Here is a 17,961-nt window from a genome sequence, read left to right on the forward strand (position 1 = left end):
ATACATATTTGAATAAAAACCTTTTTTCAAATTTGAAAAGAACTAAATTTGTTCTTTGTTTTCAAGAACATTTTTATGAAACTGATTTAGAAAAACTGTTATGTACAAAGGTATTATGCAGTATTTGATATGAGCGTTTTTATTCATAAAAATTGTTTCTTTTAATCACTAGTCTTAAAAAGTATTCACACTGTTTAAATTTCAGTTTAAGTTTTTAGTCTATAGGTATCCAGATTTGCTTTGCTTCAATAAGAAATTATATTTTTAGACCTTTTTTTAAACTCCTGCAAAGGGAAGTGCTTGATGTTTGCAGTGAGTATTATATTTTGTTCCCTTGTTGTATGACTTTCACTGTATTTCTGTGAAATTTTAATATTTATTTAAATGGTTTTCAGCGAGTACCATCTAATGCTTCCTGGGAGCAAGCTATGAAAATGATCATTAATGATCCACGATACAGGTAACGCTTTGATTTTTTATTTACTTTTCACTTTGAACATAGCAATCCTAGCAAATTCAGAATTGTGTAAAGTAGTATAACTTCTCACTTCCATTGTCTTCTGTTATTTTGGATACCAAGAATAGAGTTATTTTATGTCTGATGAACCAGACAAGCCAAAAGGATTGTCATATAATTTGAGTACCTTGCTACAGATGAAATTAGAATTATTTTTAAAGTAGGTATTATTGTCTATAATCGTTTCTTTAATATCTTACCGAAATTATCTTAATTTGTGAATGAAATCGTGTTTTTCTTTTCCAAAGCACTGACATTTGATCATCCTGCCTTCATTTAATCTTATGTGTTATTTTTCTATTATTTAGTGCTTTAGCAAAGTTGAGTGAAAAAAAGCAGGCCTTTAATGCTTATAAAGTCCAGACAGAGAAAGAAGAAAAAGAAGAAGCAAGATCAAAATACAAAGAGGCTAAAGAATCCTTTCAGCGTTTTCTTGAAAATCATGAGAAAATGACTTCCACAACCCGATACAAGTAAGATTTTTAGTGATTCATTGTGTATATTTACTGCACTGTTTGTCAGACTTTTTGCCAAGTGCGGTAACTAATCCAAAGTAGATGCTCATTAAATAAAAATAGATGATTGTGAACATGGCAGTTTCATTAGGTGCATACATGATAAATCAGTAGTTAAATGTGGAATTTACCTAACTTGTAGACTCGATGAGTTATTAATTAGGGACTAGAATGAAAAGAGAAAGACTTTTAATTTAATAATCAAAACTTGTCATCAGTAAATCAACAAACAAGTGTTGTGGAGAAAAGGGAACCCCAGTAAATCAACAAACAAGGATGTGGAGAAAAGGGAACCCTTGTGCACTGTTGGTGGGATTGTAGATTGGTGCAATCAATAGATGATTCTATAAAGAAATTATGGTACATTTATACAATGGAGTATTACACTGCCATGAAAAAGAATGCCATCTTACCATTTGCAACAACATGGATGGACCTAGAGAACATTATGCTAAATGAAGTAAGTCAGACCGAGAAAGACATACCATATGATCTCACTTATATGTGGAATCTAAAGAACAGATAAACAAGCAAACAAAACAAATAGACATAGACATACAGAGAAAAAAATGATGGTTGCTAGATGGGAGGTGGGTTGGGGAATGGGGAAGAGGTAAAGGGATTAGAAAGTACAAATTGGTAGTCACAATATAGTCACAGGGATGTGAAGTACAGTATGGGGAATATAATCAGTAATGTATAGATCATGTAGGTTGCCAGAGGGGTACTGGACTTATTTGGGGATCACTTCATAGATTGTATAAATGCCTGACCACTGCACTGTACACCTGAAGCTGATGTAGAATACTATTGAATGTCAACTACACACACACACACACACACACACACACACATATACAGTCAAGGGATATATAAAGTACAGCATAGGGAGTATAGTCAGTGATATTGTAACAGCTGTGTATGATGTCAGAAAGGTAGTAGACTTGGAGGGGGGGTTATCACTTTGTGAGGGGTGTAATGTCTAATAGTTGTCTCGTTTTATATACCTGACCTGAAATTAAAAAAAAAAAAAAAGTAAAGCTTGACTCCTTTCTATTTAATATAAGAATTGAAATTTTTTGTATTTGTAGGTAGAAGCAGGCTATTTTCATTAAGTATAGCATTTTGAAAACTGGCATTTGTATATCATTCTTGATTTTAGAGTGCGCTGTTGTTTAAAATGGTGGGTAATTCAATGTTAACATTTGTACAATAAGCTATTAAGTTCACTTTTCCTATGTGCTTCCTTATTTTCCTCACTCTTCCAGAAAAGCTTTAGTGAAAGACGTCATTTCTTTAAATATTCCTATATTATGTGTTAGCTAAATTTCTGCCAGCCTTTTGAAGCCCTATAATTTAGTTTCATGGGCAGTTTGGTAGTCTCTGTAGTGACTCTAAAAAATAGAGATAGTCCTGCCTACAGAACATTGCTCAATTGGAATGAACCCCTCTATAAGGAGAAATGGAGGCTTATGCTGTTTTGTTCTTTTACTTAATTATCCAAAAGTTTTCCTTTGTGATATAGTCGTGAACTTAGAGTGGAAAAGAATGTTCACTTGATGATTTTAAATTTAGTATAAAATTAAAATGGTTTAAAATTTTTATTAGCCAATATAGAGTAACATCTAATTTTTTTAACAAATAGAAAAGCTGAGCAAATGTTTGGAGAGTTGGAAGTCTGGAATGCAATATCAGAACGTGATCGTCTTGAAATCTATGAAGATGTTTTATTCTTTCTTTCAAAAAAAGAAAAGGTATTATTCACTCTTAGTTATTGGTGTTTATAGATAAAATGTTTCTTCATTCTGATTTGGAGTTACTTTATAACATGTCCATTTTTGTTGGTTATCCAGTTTTTATGTGGTACAGCAGATCTGTTTATTAGAAGGTAGATTTAAAAATAGATGGCTCCTATAATAGTACTGATGTGGACATAGTAGGTACAGATTTATCTGTACTTGAATTGTCATTAATTGGCTATCTTATGCCTACTTTGAAAGATTAGGTAATTTTTCTTTTTAGCTTATTAGTTTAGAAAATATTCAGTATTTTTGCTTATAATGCATTTATTTGTGATTCTTTTATAAGAAGGCCAGAAATGTAATGGTTTCCACTAAATGTACTTGCAGGATAGTGTTTTAAAACACCTTTTTTGCTCATGACTTTTATTATGCACCAAGTTGTATATTATCCAGGTTTTGAGAGACTTACAGAAATTTATTACTAACAGAAATTTGAACATAGCTGGAAGTGGTTGAAGACCTTAGCACTTATTCATTGCGTGATTTGTCTGCAGTAACTTTAGTTTTACACCGTCTCTCTAATGTATAGTTGTAGACATTTATTGCAGGGAAAAGGGAGAGACGTGTTTTTAAGATTGCAGCTTTAGAAAAGAGGTTAAAAAGTTGAATGTGTAAGTACCAAGCCAAGCATTTAGGCAAGAGCACTGCAAAAGTAAATAACATTAATATTTAAAGTAAATGGGTAACATTTGAAATTTGGTCATCAGTTAGAATGTAAAGAAACCTTAATTAATTGCAGTTCAAAAATACTCTCTCTGAACTTCAAAACATGTATTCATACTTCTGATTTAGGAACAAGCAAAGCAGTTGCGAAAGAGAAATTGGGAAGCCTTAAAAAACATACTTGACAACATGGCTAACGTAACATACTCCACCACTTGGTCCGAAGCCCAGCAGTATCTGATGGATAATCCAACTTTTGCAGAGGATGAAGAATTACAGAGTAAGCTTAATAACTAAATGGCAAGATAGTTTTAAAAAGTCCAGCAGCAAAGAATTCTCCCTTTTTTTATGAGACCGCTAACTGAATTTTACAGTTGTTTGTCCATTTGTAGATGACTATTTTGTTTGTTTCCAAATAGGATAGTTCTTTCTAATTGACTTTTGTGATTCAGAATAAAAATATTCTTCCAGAAATCTGAAGTTAGCTTTATCAGATAATCCTTGAAATATGTTTACCATAGGTAGTTGAAACTGTCTTTGCCATTTATATGTGACTTGGTAAGAACCAAATTAATTACCACATTTTACTCACCCTGTCTTCTTGAGGTAATGACTTTAAAGATTTGCAAAAAAACAAACAAACAAAATGTATTAGCATTATTTTAGATTAAGCTTCCCCAAGTTTGTCTTTTTGACCTACTTAGTTGCTTTTTAAATTACAGCTTTCTTGGTTACTCCTCTGAATACCATGCTTCAGGAAGTTTGAGATAGAACCTAGAATTCTATACTTTGAAAACTCCTTGGGTAATTCTGATATTCTGACGAATTTTATCATAATAATTTCATTTTCATTAGTTGTGTCGTGTGTATGGTCTTTGTTTCATCCTATGATGGAGGGTATCTTTTAATGAGATCTTTTTGGAATTTTCCTTAAATGTTTCCTAGTTAGATGATTATAAGTTATATTTAGGTTTAAATACAAGTATTTTGGAAAGGTGAATTTGAAATTTATAGGGAGTTAATGCACATGATTAAACTGCTTTCCTTACTAATATTTGACATTTTTTTTAACTGAAAAAAACTAGATATGGATAAAGAAGATGCATTAATTTGCTTTGAAGAACACATTCGGGCTTTAGAAAAGGAAGAAGAAGAAGAAAAACAGAAGAGTTTGCTGAGAGAAAGGAGACGACAGCGTAAAAATAGAGAATCTTTTCAGGTAATAAAAAGTCTCTTTTCTAACTTAATTTTATATGTTTAATGAGCTTGAACAATACTGTAAATATTTGAGACACCTGATCACAGATCACTAACTTAGGTTTTATGGAGTATTCACACACCTTTAACTCTTAAGTAGATTCACAACTAATTATAGAACTTAAAGACAGCAGCATTTTGGTCTAGGGGAACATAGAACGCTGTAGCGGATTTGCTATTTAAGATGCCCACTGATAAAGTTTTACTTGGAAAAGAGGAACAGGATGAGGGAAGACTGAAAACAAAATGTGTGTGATGAGTCATTAGTACTAGTTGGTTTTCAGGCTCTAGAGAATCGTAGGGAACATTGTGGTATAGTTTGGGGGATGGGCCATGATTCTAAAACTCTATATACATAGCTGAAATTACATACCCTTTATATAGGCTAGTATCTCATTTTCAACTCCAAGTTGAAAATGCTTTTATGCTCTCATAATGGAGAATATCATGGACCAGTGAATTTTTGCATTTTATAGGTTTCACCAGATTGCCCATTTTAGTGATGATGATTATAATAGCAGTTAGCATTGGTTGCTTACTGCTTATACATTTTAAATTCAAATCTCTTAATTTTTATGACAACCTTGTATTATAAGAGTAGGTACTATTTTAATGTCCATTTATACAGATAAGGAAATGGTCTGGGAAAGGGGAAATGATGTACTCAAATTCAACTACTGAATAGTGGAGCCAGAATTTGAATCTGCAGTCTTAATTACAGGGTCTCTTCCATTAAGCACTGTAACTTACAGTGCTTAAAGAAGTTTATTATTTGAAATAACGGTTGTTTGGTCTAGGGTAGGGCATATTGCCATACCACATGGTAGTGATTCTCAGAACTTAGTGGGCATCAAAATCAACTAGCAGGCTTTTAAAAAAAACTCAGACCACCATGCCAAAGGTTACTAACCATCTTAAAAGTCACAGCTAATAGCATTATTTCAGTCTTCATTCCATAAAACTTAACATTTAATACTTTTGAGGGTTTCCTTTATCTTAATGGTTTCCCAGAGAATCACTTAGAGAATTGTTAAAACCACAGTTCTTGAGCCTCACCACCAGAATTTGATTCAGTAGGTGTGGAGTGGGTTCTGAGAATTTGCATTTCTAATAAGTTTCCAGGTGATGGTGATGCATGGCCCATACTTTGAGAGTTGCCCTAGGCTGTTAGCCTTGCTGCATGATGTAGGAGTATATTGTTCCCATGATCATATTTCAGTTTGGAAGAAGTTAGAAGGGCAATTCTTTTTCAGTCCAGTGATATAGAAGTTCTACTTGCTTCCTTAATACTCAGTTGCTGAGAATTTAGTCACATGGCATAAGTAGCTACAAAGGAGGGTAGAAGACCTAGATTTTAACTAAGCAGCCATGTGCTTAGGAAGAAGAGGAGAACAGATTTTTAAGAGGTCAGTTAATATTCTTCTGCAACCATTGAGCTTTAACATCTCTTACAAAGGTTTTGGAATGATTTCAAATAAGGAAACCTATGTGGTAAAATAATAATATAATAAAAATAAGGAAATCTGGGTCACAGAAAATAGAATATACAGAAATCTGGCTCACAGAAAATAGAATAGACTAGGACTAGAGAATGCATAGGAGAAATCCTAATGTAAAGGCCACGTGAGTCTTCTAGCTAAACCTAAACAGATTGGTATGTATCTGACATGGATTCTGATTACTGTTGATACAACTGGTGTTAGCATGTTATATTGATTTTGCTTTAGATATTCAGTTGGGTAATTTTCCTGTGTTACTACATTACCTGTCAGGGTATGTTTAGAATGTCAGTAAAATGAATTAGAAAATTGACATTTAAAATAAAAGATCATGAATGGAAAGAATGTTCTTAGTAATAATGGTTATGTTGATAGCTGTCATTTTATTGAATATCATTTGCCAATCATGTAATAATAATTGTCACATCTGTGATAAGGAATGGATGAGTTTTTTTGTTCTTTTTTTGTCTTGAAACTGGCATTTGAATTCATATCAAGAGTAGAAAAGATTGATCAGGGGCTTTAATGGAGAACAAGGGAATGTGTACTGTCTCAGAAGCCAAGATGGCGTTTATTTAGGATAGAGCGGTGGTCCTCAAAGCATGGCACTCAAATGCATAGTATCAGTATTACCTGGGAAGTTACAGAAATGGAGATTCTCAAACCCCACATGAGACCTACTGAATCAAAATCTGGGGGTGGGGCCCAATAATCTATGGTTTTTACCAGTCTTTCAGATGATTCTTTTGAGAAACTGCTGAGATAGTGGAGCCCACCCACAGTAGCGAATGTTAAGAATACGAAATAAGACTGAAAGAATAGTGTTACGTGTAATATTTAAGGTATTTAGTGACTGTTGGCATAGTAGGGAAAGTTAAAGGGTTTCCAAATAATTTAAGGGTAAATAGAGGCAAAATTAAACCTTTCTCTAGTATTTTGATGATAAGAGAATAGCTCAGGTTTAAGACGATGGCTTTTCTTGAGTAAGAGCAATCAGTCAAGAGAGAATAAAGAAAGAATTGAATAATAGATCTTAGAAGGTTTGGAATTCAAGTGTATCTATGAATAGTTATGCTATGAATAACATATAAGGAGACAAAAAGAAGGAAGGAGATGGGGGCAGGATATTAAATTGTCTCTGAAAGCAGTGAGTGCCAAAGTTGTGAACCTCTCCTCTAAGAGAAGGAGAAATATTTGGCTCAGCTTTCTTAGAAGCAACTTGTTTTCCATAATGTAAGAGACTAGTCTCCTGCCCCACTCCTCCAAGATGGGGTTAGTAAATAGAAAGAGTATGATCCATACAATTTTAGCATAATGGTTTTCAAACCTGAATTTACATCAGTCATCCATTGATCTTTAAAAAGTAAAATTATAAATATCTGAATTTCAATCAATATGTAAAAAAAAAATTCTCAGATGATCCTAATTTTCACTTCTATTCACTATTGAAATGGACTCTGTAACAAAATTCCATGGCTTTATCAGATCTTAGCCACCTGGAAGTGAAACAAAAACACTAGCGAAGCAGGTGTGATGAGTGAAGCAAATTCTGGGATCCTAGACAACGTCACTTGAAGATGGTTTCTAAGCTATTTTAGGGACTCAAAAGAGGGAGCAAGTGAAGAAATTGATCACACAACAGGGTTGGGTTAAGATAGTGTTCCATTTATGTTGAACAGTAGAAACAAACAGGTAGATCCTAAGTTTGAAACGAATTTTGGAAATATAAGACTGTATTGACATGTTTACTGTTTGAATAGGAGTTATAGATGTCTGGTGGTATTCAGGGCAGTGCTATCCAATAAAAATGTGTGTGCCACATACATGATTTTAATTTCTTAACTAATTTTTAATGAATTTTAGTAATCTTTTATTTCACCCAGTATATACAAAATATTTAACATGCAATCAGTATTTTTAAAAATTGGCTTTTTTTTTTTTTAGTAATAAATTTTCGAAATCATTATGTGTTACATACTGATGGGATATCTCAATTCAGACTAGCCACGTTTCATGTACTTAGAAGCTACATTTGACTAGTGGTTACCATATTGAACAGTGCAGTTATAGGAATTTTAGGAGCAGAATTCTGGGCCATAGTAAACTGAAACGTGAAAAGATAATATAGCTTTGTGAAGGCCCTTTTCTCTAAAGTACAAAATAGTTTTTTGCCTAAAAGCAGATTTTACTTTCATCAAAGAGCCAAGTATTCTTTGCATTTAAACATATTTGGGGTAACATTGGTAGAGGAGTTTTAAATATTGCTATGTTTTTAACCTGTGTTTTCAAGTTACACTAATATTTTTTTTCTAATGTCTTTAAGGTTGACTTCAATACAATGGGTTTGGGTTTTTGTTGGTTTTAAAAAAATTTTTTCCAGATATTTTTAGATGAACTGCACGAACATGGACAACTGCATTCTATGTCATCTTGGATGGAATTGTATCCAACAATTAGTTCTGACATTAGATTCACTAATATGCTTGGTCAGCCGGGTGAGATTCTCTTCTTTCCTAACTTATAGTTATGATAGTAGCTGGAGTGGGCCAGAGGGGAAGGTGGTTGTATTGGGAAATGGGGGTGGGGGAGTGTGCTTTATTTTGTTTTATAAACAAAAAATAATAATTGCAGCTCTTTGGTTAGAGCTAGCTTTTGACTTCTTTAGTTTTTTCATTAGGATCAACTGCACTTGACCTTTTCAAGTTTTATGTTGAGGATCTTAAAGCACGTTATCATGATGAGAAGAAGATAATAAAAGACATCCTAAAGGTAAATAGTATACTATTAACTGTTAACCTGTGGCATATTTTAAAAATTGATATCGTATTCTTTTGATATTTGTTATTAACAAGGTTTCTGTTTTTTAGGATAAAGGATTTGTAGTTGAAGTAAATACTACTTTTGAAGACTTCGTGGCAATAATCAGTTCAACTAAAAGATCAACCACATTAGATGCTGGAAATATTAAGTTGGCTTTTAATAGTGTAAGTTACCGTCCTTACTGTTACATACAACTCATTTAACAGTACGGTTTTTAATGTATTCAGCCAAAAGTAGGCTACTGAAATAAGGGAATATGGGTAGGATTTCATAAAGTAGTAGTCTTTCAGGGTAATGTTAAAGAAAGTAATGTATGTAGATGATGGGCTGATGTTAAGCTTTCTTTGTTTAAATTAACTGGTGTTATAAATTGGCCCTTAACTTATAAATGATGGGAGAAAACTTAAGAATTATTTCAAATTAACAAATTTATAATTGCACTATTGTAACTGATTGAATATGATTTCCAAAAGTTACTAGAAAAGGCAGAAGCCCGTGAACGTGAAAGAGAAAAAGAGGAGGCTCGGAAGATGAAACGAAAAGAATCTGCATTTAAGAGTATGTTGAAACAAGCTACTCCTCCAATAGAATTGGATGCTGTCTGGGAAGATGTATGTATATTTGTAAATTTTTCATAATGAACTGTTACCTTTACAACTGAAGATAAAAAATATTTTTAATTCCTTTTTATTTTATAGCCACAAAAATAAGCTGAAGTTATTTGTAGAGTATATTAAATATATTGAGGGTATATTAAAAGTATAAAGCCAACTGTGGCTCTGCATTTAGGAATATTTGTTAAAAATGGTATAGACTTTAGAGGAAAGGAAATAATCTAGTAGACTTTGAGAGGACTGGGCTGTCACTGTTTTAACTTGTGTTATATTTCCTTTTAGTCATGTTGGTATTAACATATTTATTCCATATCTGAATTTTTCAGATTCGGGAGAGATTTGTAAAAGAGCCAGCATTTGAGGACATAACTCTAGAGTCTGAAAGAAAACGAATATTTAAAGATTTTATGCATGTGCTTGAGGTAATTTAAGTATTCTCATAACTGGTTGAAATGCAGAAATACATTAAAATATAAACAAAGCTAAGGAATTCAGAATGAACAAGTATGTTTCTTAAATTAGTGCTTTTATACAAATGTAGTTGCCTGGGATGGTTAGGGAATGTTTTTTTCTATAGAAACTGCTTTCAATTAAAACAAAGCTTGCGTGGGAATATAAATATTTGTTTATAGAGATAGTCATGCAGGGTGGCCTGCGGGGTCTCTGGTCCCGCTCCCCACATAAGAACGCAGGACATGGTGAGGCCAAAAAGGAACACCCACGGAGCCATAGGTAGGGGAGTCATACCACTATACTCTTGCTGGTGGCTGGGTTGGAGACACAGGAAGCAGGAGCCACAGAATCCGCAATCCACACTCCGTGCTTGCTAGCTCAGCCATGGCAGTTATGTCAGCGGCTAATGGCTAACAGGCAACAGCCAATGGCCAGATAGTCACAGCTGATGACCATCTGCTACCCGAGCCAGCACCTTTCCATGTGAGGCTGAGAGCCTGGAAAATGCTCTCTGGGGCTCTGTCCCCACAGAGACTGTTCATATTTTGACAGTATTTTAGGAATTCAACAGCCACATGGACTGACTACCATGTTGCCCCCGAAAATAAGACCTAACTGGAAAACAACCCCTAGCATGATTTTTCAGGATGACATTCCCTGATCATAAGCCCTAATGTGTCTTATGGAGCAGAAATTAATATAAGACCGGTCTTATTTTTGGGGAAACACGGTAGTAAACCTAAAAGAAAACTTACAATTATGTAAAGCATATAAAAAACAGCTTTTAAGCACGTTTCAAGTATTAATACTACATTAAATGTGTTGAAAACTCAGCGAGGTTCTGAAAAAAATGAAATTAGTATGTTTTTGTTGGAATAGGTAATGGTAAAATTCCAAGTAACTCCATTAGCTGAATAAGGGTATTTTGATGAAGATTTAAGGTAGGCACTTGTATATAATAAATACGCTAAATGGACCAGTAATTATTGAATAATTATTGAATAATATTTGGTGCCCATGTGGGCCAGGTACTGCTCTAATTCTTAGATAAGTATTACGTATATAAACTTAATTCTCACAACAACCCTGTGAAGTTACAGATGAGTAAGCTGAGGCAGAGAAAAATAATTTGCAGGGAAGGGGTTCCAACCCAAGCTGTTTGACTATAGCAGGGGTGTCCAAACTGCGGCCCGCGGGCCAACTGTGGCCCATGATCCATTGTTAATTGGCCCGCAGCAAATTCCAAAAATATATTTAGTTTACTTAAATAAACCAGGTGAGGCAATACGTACTTCACCTCGAGTGAGTGGCACGGCTGTTTGTGTATTTTACCGCATATGGCTCTTGGTGAAAAACGTTGAAAAAAGTTTGGACACCCCTGGACTATAGGGTCAATATTTTTAACAAACATACTATGCTGCCAGTTACATACAAACTAATACTTTACAAACAAGCTGAAAGCTGGCACGTATTTATTATTACAAAGTTGCATGGTCATTGGGCACAGGGCACTTAACTTATTTCATTGTATTTATTGTTCTTGAGTATCAATGTTGACAGCAGTTTGCTCTGTTAACATATTCACATATACCCTGTATTACTTTCCAGCTGCCTCTAGATTTAGTCCTGTAGTCCTTTAAAGCTTTTCTACACAAAGTGTGTTTCAGACTAGCAACATCTGTATTACCTGGGAGCTGGTTAGAAATGCAGATCTCAGACCCCGTCAGCAGAAATCTGCATCAGAGTCATCGTTTGTACAAGGTTTCCAAGCATTAGCATGTACATTTAATTTTGAGAAGCTGTACTCTGGGTAGTGTCTTAACATTTTTTCCTTGATTTAAGAATCTCTAACAACATTCTTTCATGATCTGTGCTGGAGGTAAAGTGGTGAGGTCATAAATGGAGATGGTGGCATAGGGAAGGGCTGAACGCATTAGAATAGGTTTTTGTACCCCAATAATCTGGCCTTGAGGTAGAAAAGGAAGAAGAGTCAGCATTCAGTGACGTACAGAAAAAAAAATGAGAATCACTTCTGAGCCAGATTTTCCATTTCCACTTGTAAACTGAAGCTGAATTCATTTTCAAAGCCATAGATATGTTGGGGCAAGGAGCTTTTATGGCAGCATTCTCCCTTTCCTAGTAGCCTGATAGTTTTAATAAAAGGTTTCAAGTCCACAGACATTTCTTTTTCTGATTTCATGTGGGGTTAGATTGCCTGTGGATGGATGTTTTAAGTTTGAGTAGGGAGGGAATGCTCCTGTGCAAAGAGGCCTCAATTTTGTATTTGTTTTGAGACCAGCCTGGATAATATTAGTTCAAGGACAGGTCTGAGATAGTTCTTTATCTTGGTGCTGAGCCATCACATAAACCATATCTGAATGTAATTGTATTTCATTGTTTTTGAAAGCAGTATGACTATTCTGCAAATTATACCTTTCTGGAGTGTATCGATTATCCCTCCTAACTCACACCATTCTCATTCCTATGAAGTTCTTTCTTTATTAATACTTCTTAACATTGTTGTGTTTAGGTACCACATTGAACGGTTATAAGATGGTTAAGAAGGAACACAAAAGAACATTTTAAGCAAATTTAATAGTTTGTGTAGTTTCAAGGGGGTACATCCTAAATATGCAAAATGGAGTTTAAGAACTTATTTGTATAGCTTTTTAAAATTCTTTATGATCTACTACTGTCGAAAGTAAACGTAAATTTTGAAATTTTCTTTTTGTTTTGCCCCTGTAGCATGAATGTCAGCATCATCATTCAAAGAACAAGAAACACTCTAAAAAATCTAAAAAACATCACAGGAAACGTTCCCGCTCTCGATCGGTAAGGAAGTTTATTAGGTGGCACCATAAGTGTACTGAAATATTTGTTAGCATCATTATGAATGAAATTAATTGTGTTGTTTAGGGATCAGATTCAGATGATGACGACAGCCATTCAAAGAAAAAAAGACAGCGATCAGAGTCTCGTTCTGCTTCAGAACATTCTTCTAGTGCTGAATCTGGTAAGCATATCTTTTAACTTGAGTACAGTTATTGACACTTGAATGTTCTCAAATTTTGACACTTTTCTCCTTTTCATGCTGTTTAGAGAGAAGTTACAAGAAGTCAAAAAAACATAAGAAGAAAAGCAAGAAGAGGAGACATAAATCTGTAAGCAAGCCTTCACCGTTTATACTAGGCTTTTGTCCTTAACTTCCTTGTGGCAGTAGAACCTTTCTCTGTCTAGTCATATATATATATATATTCCAATACAGTTTAGGTGGGCACCTAAACTCGAGCTTGATAGTTGATCTGTGTCTTAAATCTTCCATTAATGTCTTTTTGGTGAGCTTTGAAAAATATATATAACACACACCCACACCCACACCCCATTGTTAAGCTTTCCACACTGGTTTTTTAAAGTGATCTTAGAGAAAGACGCAACTGTGTGTATTTTATGTATGTATTGCAGCTGTTGTTGAGAACCCCAAGTTTAAATGCTTAACTCCTTCGTCTACTCTTGAGCTTTTTCACGATGTAAGAGCCTGGGTGTTAACCACAAATCTGTTGAATGAGGTTTTTTTATGCTGCTCAATTGAATTTGTGCATGTCTAATGAAGGACTGCTTATTTAGGCACTGACATTATATTTTAAATAATTCCTGCTTCTCAGTAGCAATTTTGAGGAAAGAATTTTATTATATAACTGTCAATCTAGTATGTGATTAAGTTAATCACAACAGTCTATATACATACCTAAATAAATAAGCCAATATTTTATTGGATTGGTAGAAAATGTAATACCTGTGTGCATTTACGTAGTAGATATAATCCTATCTTAAGTGTACCTTCATCCCTAATTTAGTGAAACTCTTTTAGTGGTGTATATTACCCTGTTATAATGTCATTCTTCCCAAAGAAAAAAATCTCTCCATGAATCTTGGAAATGTTATAGAATGCTTGAGCTTAACAATTTAAATTTCACCACTCTGGGAACATATACTCTGTTACACGTGGATTTTCATAAATATTATCTATGTAGGGATTTTTAAAAATAGAATGATGTCTTTGTGAAATTCTAACATTTTCTATTTACACAGGATTCTCCAGAGTCAGATGCTGAGCGAGAGAAGGATAAAAAAGAGAAAGACCGGGAAAGCGAAAAAGACAGAACTAGACAAAGATCGGAATCAAAACACAAATCACCTAAGAAAAAGACTGGAAAGGATTCCGTAAGTACTTAGAATTGTTTCATACCTGTATTTTCAAAATACAAAAATGGATACTATGGTTAAATTTATGATGGTGTTTGGAGTTTGTTTAGGTCTGCTACTATTAGAGAAAACAATGGAAATTCAGTTAACTACCTTTCATACAAAATAGCTTTTTGGTATGTATGGTCATAAATGACCCGATTTGAGTGTCCAAAATTTTGCATTGCTTGAAGAAATAACAGCATTCCATAACTATTATTTTAACTCACTAAGAAAGGATATGGTCTTTTGCTTTGTGCTTGTGAGAAGTGCCACTAGACATTTTCTACCTAACTGTTTAAGGAATATAAAAATTTAAGGAATATAAAATCAGGGTTCTCTGTCCAGATGTTCACAGTTGTCACTGTTATTAAATTCAGTTTCAAAAGGTATGCAGTAACTTTTAGAAATAATCATTGGAGGGAAGTGAGGACAAATGGACAGAAGAGGGCTATAAGCCTAAGTTAAAGTAGTCCTTATTTTCCCACGTGCATGTGTGTGCACTTGTATATGTATGAACACAATCACACGAGCCTTCTTAACCTAGCCATTCCTTCTGCAAGTGCTGTGGGCTTAGCAAGGGTAATGCCTCTGAAACACCAGTGGAGAGTTTAAACTATGTAGGTAAGCCCTGGCCCTCCTTTTGGATATTCTGATTCAGTTGCTGTCGGGTGGAGGATTTTTTAAATGCTGCACTGGTGAGTCTGATGGATTTCCTTGGTGAAAAATTAGTATTTTCCTCTATGCCTATTAGCAGCTTAACAGATCCTTCCTTACTATAGGTTCAAGGAAATCCCTGAAGGGAAGGAAGATAGGTGAATTTCACTTTTCAAAGGTGGTTTTTTGTGTTGTTTTTTTTTTAATGGTTTCTTCAGCCAAGGTCTTGACATGCTCATAAATCTTGAATGTTTACTTTGGCACAGTAGTGTGCTTAAAGCATACTTTTTTTGTAATATAAAACACTTAGAAGACGATCTAGAATCTGCAAAATTAGCAAGAGTGCAGTGCTTAGGAAATGAACAGGCAGCTTCCATTAAATGGAAACAAGATGTTTCATATTCAGTTGTACAAGAGGAAGAAAAAGAAACTAGTGTGTACCATCATGCCTGATTAACATCTTAATGTTGACTAATTAAAAGCACCATACATACAAGTCTCATTCTAAGTTGATTACTCCTACTTTTGCCTACCCATTGACAGGCTTTTGGGAAAGAGATCAGTCATTTTAACCCTTGTGATGTGTCTGTTTCTGTGAAAGAGAATCCATGTAGATTTTGGATTCTTTTTTTTCAAAAGTTCATTACTAACTCTTTTGAGTACTAATGTAAATGTAATTATATTTAATGTCTTTTCAGGGTAATTGGGATACTTCTGGCAGTGAACTGAGTGAAGGGGAATTGGAAAAGCGCAGAAGGACCCTTTTGGAGCAACTGGATGATGATCAATAAATTATACCAAATATATGTTTACAGTATGATTTAAAGTCTAATTCTGACCAGGGACTCTATTTTAAAGTTCAATTGAAGTAACACTGGGTTTTAATTATACACAGGAAAAAAAAAAGTGCATTTAAGTATTGTTATTGTGGACTTTATAAAAGCAAAGGAAATTGAAAATAACTTTCGATTCTGTATCAAGAATCATATTTTCATAGTCATAACTGTCTTTCTGTGACCCTTTCATAGGGCACTGCAGAATGGATTAAAGGTGGCAATTTACTGATAACTGCAGATGTCTCTACTTTGTTCTAAAGTCTTAAGTCATGAGGTGATTTGATTTACTTTATAAAGTTGGATTTTGAAGATATGAGGAAACTTTTTTGATATCTAGTAGTACAAAAAAGGCACCAGCAACTGACTGATAAAACCGCTTTTTTGTGCACTACCCAACTGGTTAAAGCCGATATGATCTTTTATGGTGAACCCAGAAATAGGTGTTCGTAATGGAAACCTGGTAGACCCTTAACTATACTGGTGCCAAGGAGCACGACTATAATAAAGCCACCATTATTTTTTATGAAACACCTGAATCCATTTTAAAAAGGCTATTGTGAGGGCATTATTTTGAGGTGATGTTTAAAACGTTAACATCAAATCAAATTGTAAATTAGTTTAAATATATTGCCTTAAGGACCTACTAAAGAATGTGCCACCAAACTTTAAGTGATAGTTGCAATACCCTTGTCTAAAACAAAAATCAATGTTGACTTAAACATTTCCTTTAACAATTGTCTTTTTTTTTTTTTTTAATCCGATCTTTCTCTTGCTTTTTTTCATTGAGGAAGTCTTTTACCTTCCCTACTCACTGAAAAGTATTGACTTCGTGGTACACATTCTAAAGCATTTCTGATTTGAATATTTTTGTACATTTTTATCAATTATTAAACCTTCTCTTCTAGCGTGTACTAGTATTTATTTCTATGTAAACTGCTCAGCTCTAAAAAAAAATTGTATGATCATTTAAAGATAGATACTAAATTCCTGAAATTTTGCTTCCTTTTACCACAGTTAGGTTACTTTCCTTTTTTAATATTTAAGACTATCATAAATTAGTGCATTTGAGGCCCCTACTCTTGTTTTTGACTATGAATTTCCTATAGAATACTTTAGAGAGGCAATGGTTTGGAGCTAGAATACTATTTACATGCTAACTTTTGAAGGTTGGTAATGTAATTTATACTATATTCCTTCAGTGCAGGAGATTTTTTTTTTTAAATAGTAAATTTTAGCACATAATCTTTGGTATTAGGTATTTTTTTATTTTGGAACTTTGAGCGATCCTATTGCAAGTTGGGATTTAGAAGGACAAACAGTTCATTTTCTTTTTCCTTTACGATGCTAATGAATTTGAAAGGGACTGACCAGGATGACTCTTTACCATCTTTGCTTCCTGTTTCAACTAAATCTTCTGTGCACTGTTGAAAGCATCCCCTTCCCCAAAAGGGGGTGGTGGGGATTGTTTCTAAACTTCTCTGCCAAGTCATTTTTCTGCTGTGAAATATGACATGACTTTGTAGAAAGTTAGAATCATTATCTGTAGAAAATGTGAAATAATCAGGTTGCTTGTTTGGGTCTCCTATTGTATATTAAAATGAAAACCTACAACAGCTTTGGCGACGGAGTTGCCCAGACTTAATTTTCTGACGTCCCATTGTAATGATAGTTAATATTGCCAATCATGTCTAACACTTGACATGGATGTCAGTGGTAGAATCTTTAAAATAAACCTACGATATTGGCAGAAATATTAGTGATGTTTCACAAGAGAATTTGGAATCTGTAACATGTTTTAATTCTATGAATGATGATTTTTTTAAACTACAACTTTAAAGTTTTGATTTTTCTATTTAAATAAAAAGCTATTGATGTGTTTTAGCATGTCCTCAAAATAGATTTCTGTATTTCTTATAGAGATACTGTCATATCACAACCTCAAATCCCTACAAAACAATACAAATTCAAGTTTCCCTATAGTTCACCCGTGAAAATTATTTGATCTAAAAGCAAAACTAGTGAACAAATTACAACTCAAAATACAACAACCTTGTTATAAAAGGTGTAATTCAAATGACTGTAATCC

General features: G+C 33.9%; 1 protein-coding gene across 8 annotated transcripts in view; it reads left to right on the top strand.

Moving 5' to 3' along the window:
- Positions 1-16,780, top strand: part of PRPF40A (pre-mRNA processing factor 40 homolog A) — a 53,529-nt gene extending 36,749 nt beyond the window's left edge. For 6 of the 8 annotated variants that reach the window (XM_033111643.1, XM_033111642.1, XM_033111645.1 and 3 more), the window contains 15 exons: positions 396-460; positions 826-990; positions 2,678-2,786; positions 3,627-3,777; positions 4,583-4,716; positions 8,634-8,748; positions 8,919-9,022; positions 9,121-9,237; positions 9,547-9,684; positions 10,014-10,109; positions 12,886-12,972; positions 13,057-13,153; positions 13,240-13,301; positions 14,230-14,361; positions 15,738-16,779. In XM_033111643.1, coding sequence (XP_032967534.1) covers positions 396-460; positions 826-990; positions 2,678-2,786; positions 3,627-3,777; positions 4,583-4,716; positions 8,634-8,748; positions 8,919-9,022; positions 9,121-9,237; positions 9,547-9,684; positions 10,014-10,109; positions 12,886-12,972; positions 13,057-13,153; positions 13,240-13,301; positions 14,230-14,361; positions 15,738-15,830 — 1,665 coding nt within the window. In that variant the 3' untranslated portion in view covers positions 15,831-16,779. Of the gene's footprint in view, positions 1-395; positions 461-825; positions 991-2,677; positions 2,787-3,626; positions 3,778-4,582; positions 4,717-8,633; positions 8,749-8,918; positions 9,023-9,120; positions 9,238-9,546; positions 9,685-10,013; positions 10,110-12,885; positions 12,973-13,056; positions 13,154-13,239; positions 13,302-14,229; positions 14,362-15,737 lie in introns of all 8 variants that reach the window. The other 2 variants (XM_033111644.1, XM_033111646.1) reach the window with 1 other exon arrangement.
- The last annotated feature ends 1,181 nt before the right edge of the window (positions 16,781-17,961 follow it).

This window comes from Rhinolophus ferrumequinum, chromosome 8 (genome assembly GCF_004115265.2).
Source record: "Rhinolophus ferrumequinum isolate MPI-CBG mRhiFer1 chromosome 8, mRhiFer1_v1.p, whole genome shotgun sequence".
In the NCBI taxonomy this organism is placed as follows: domain Eukaryota; kingdom Metazoa; phylum Chordata; class Mammalia; order Chiroptera; family Rhinolophidae; genus Rhinolophus; species Rhinolophus ferrumequinum.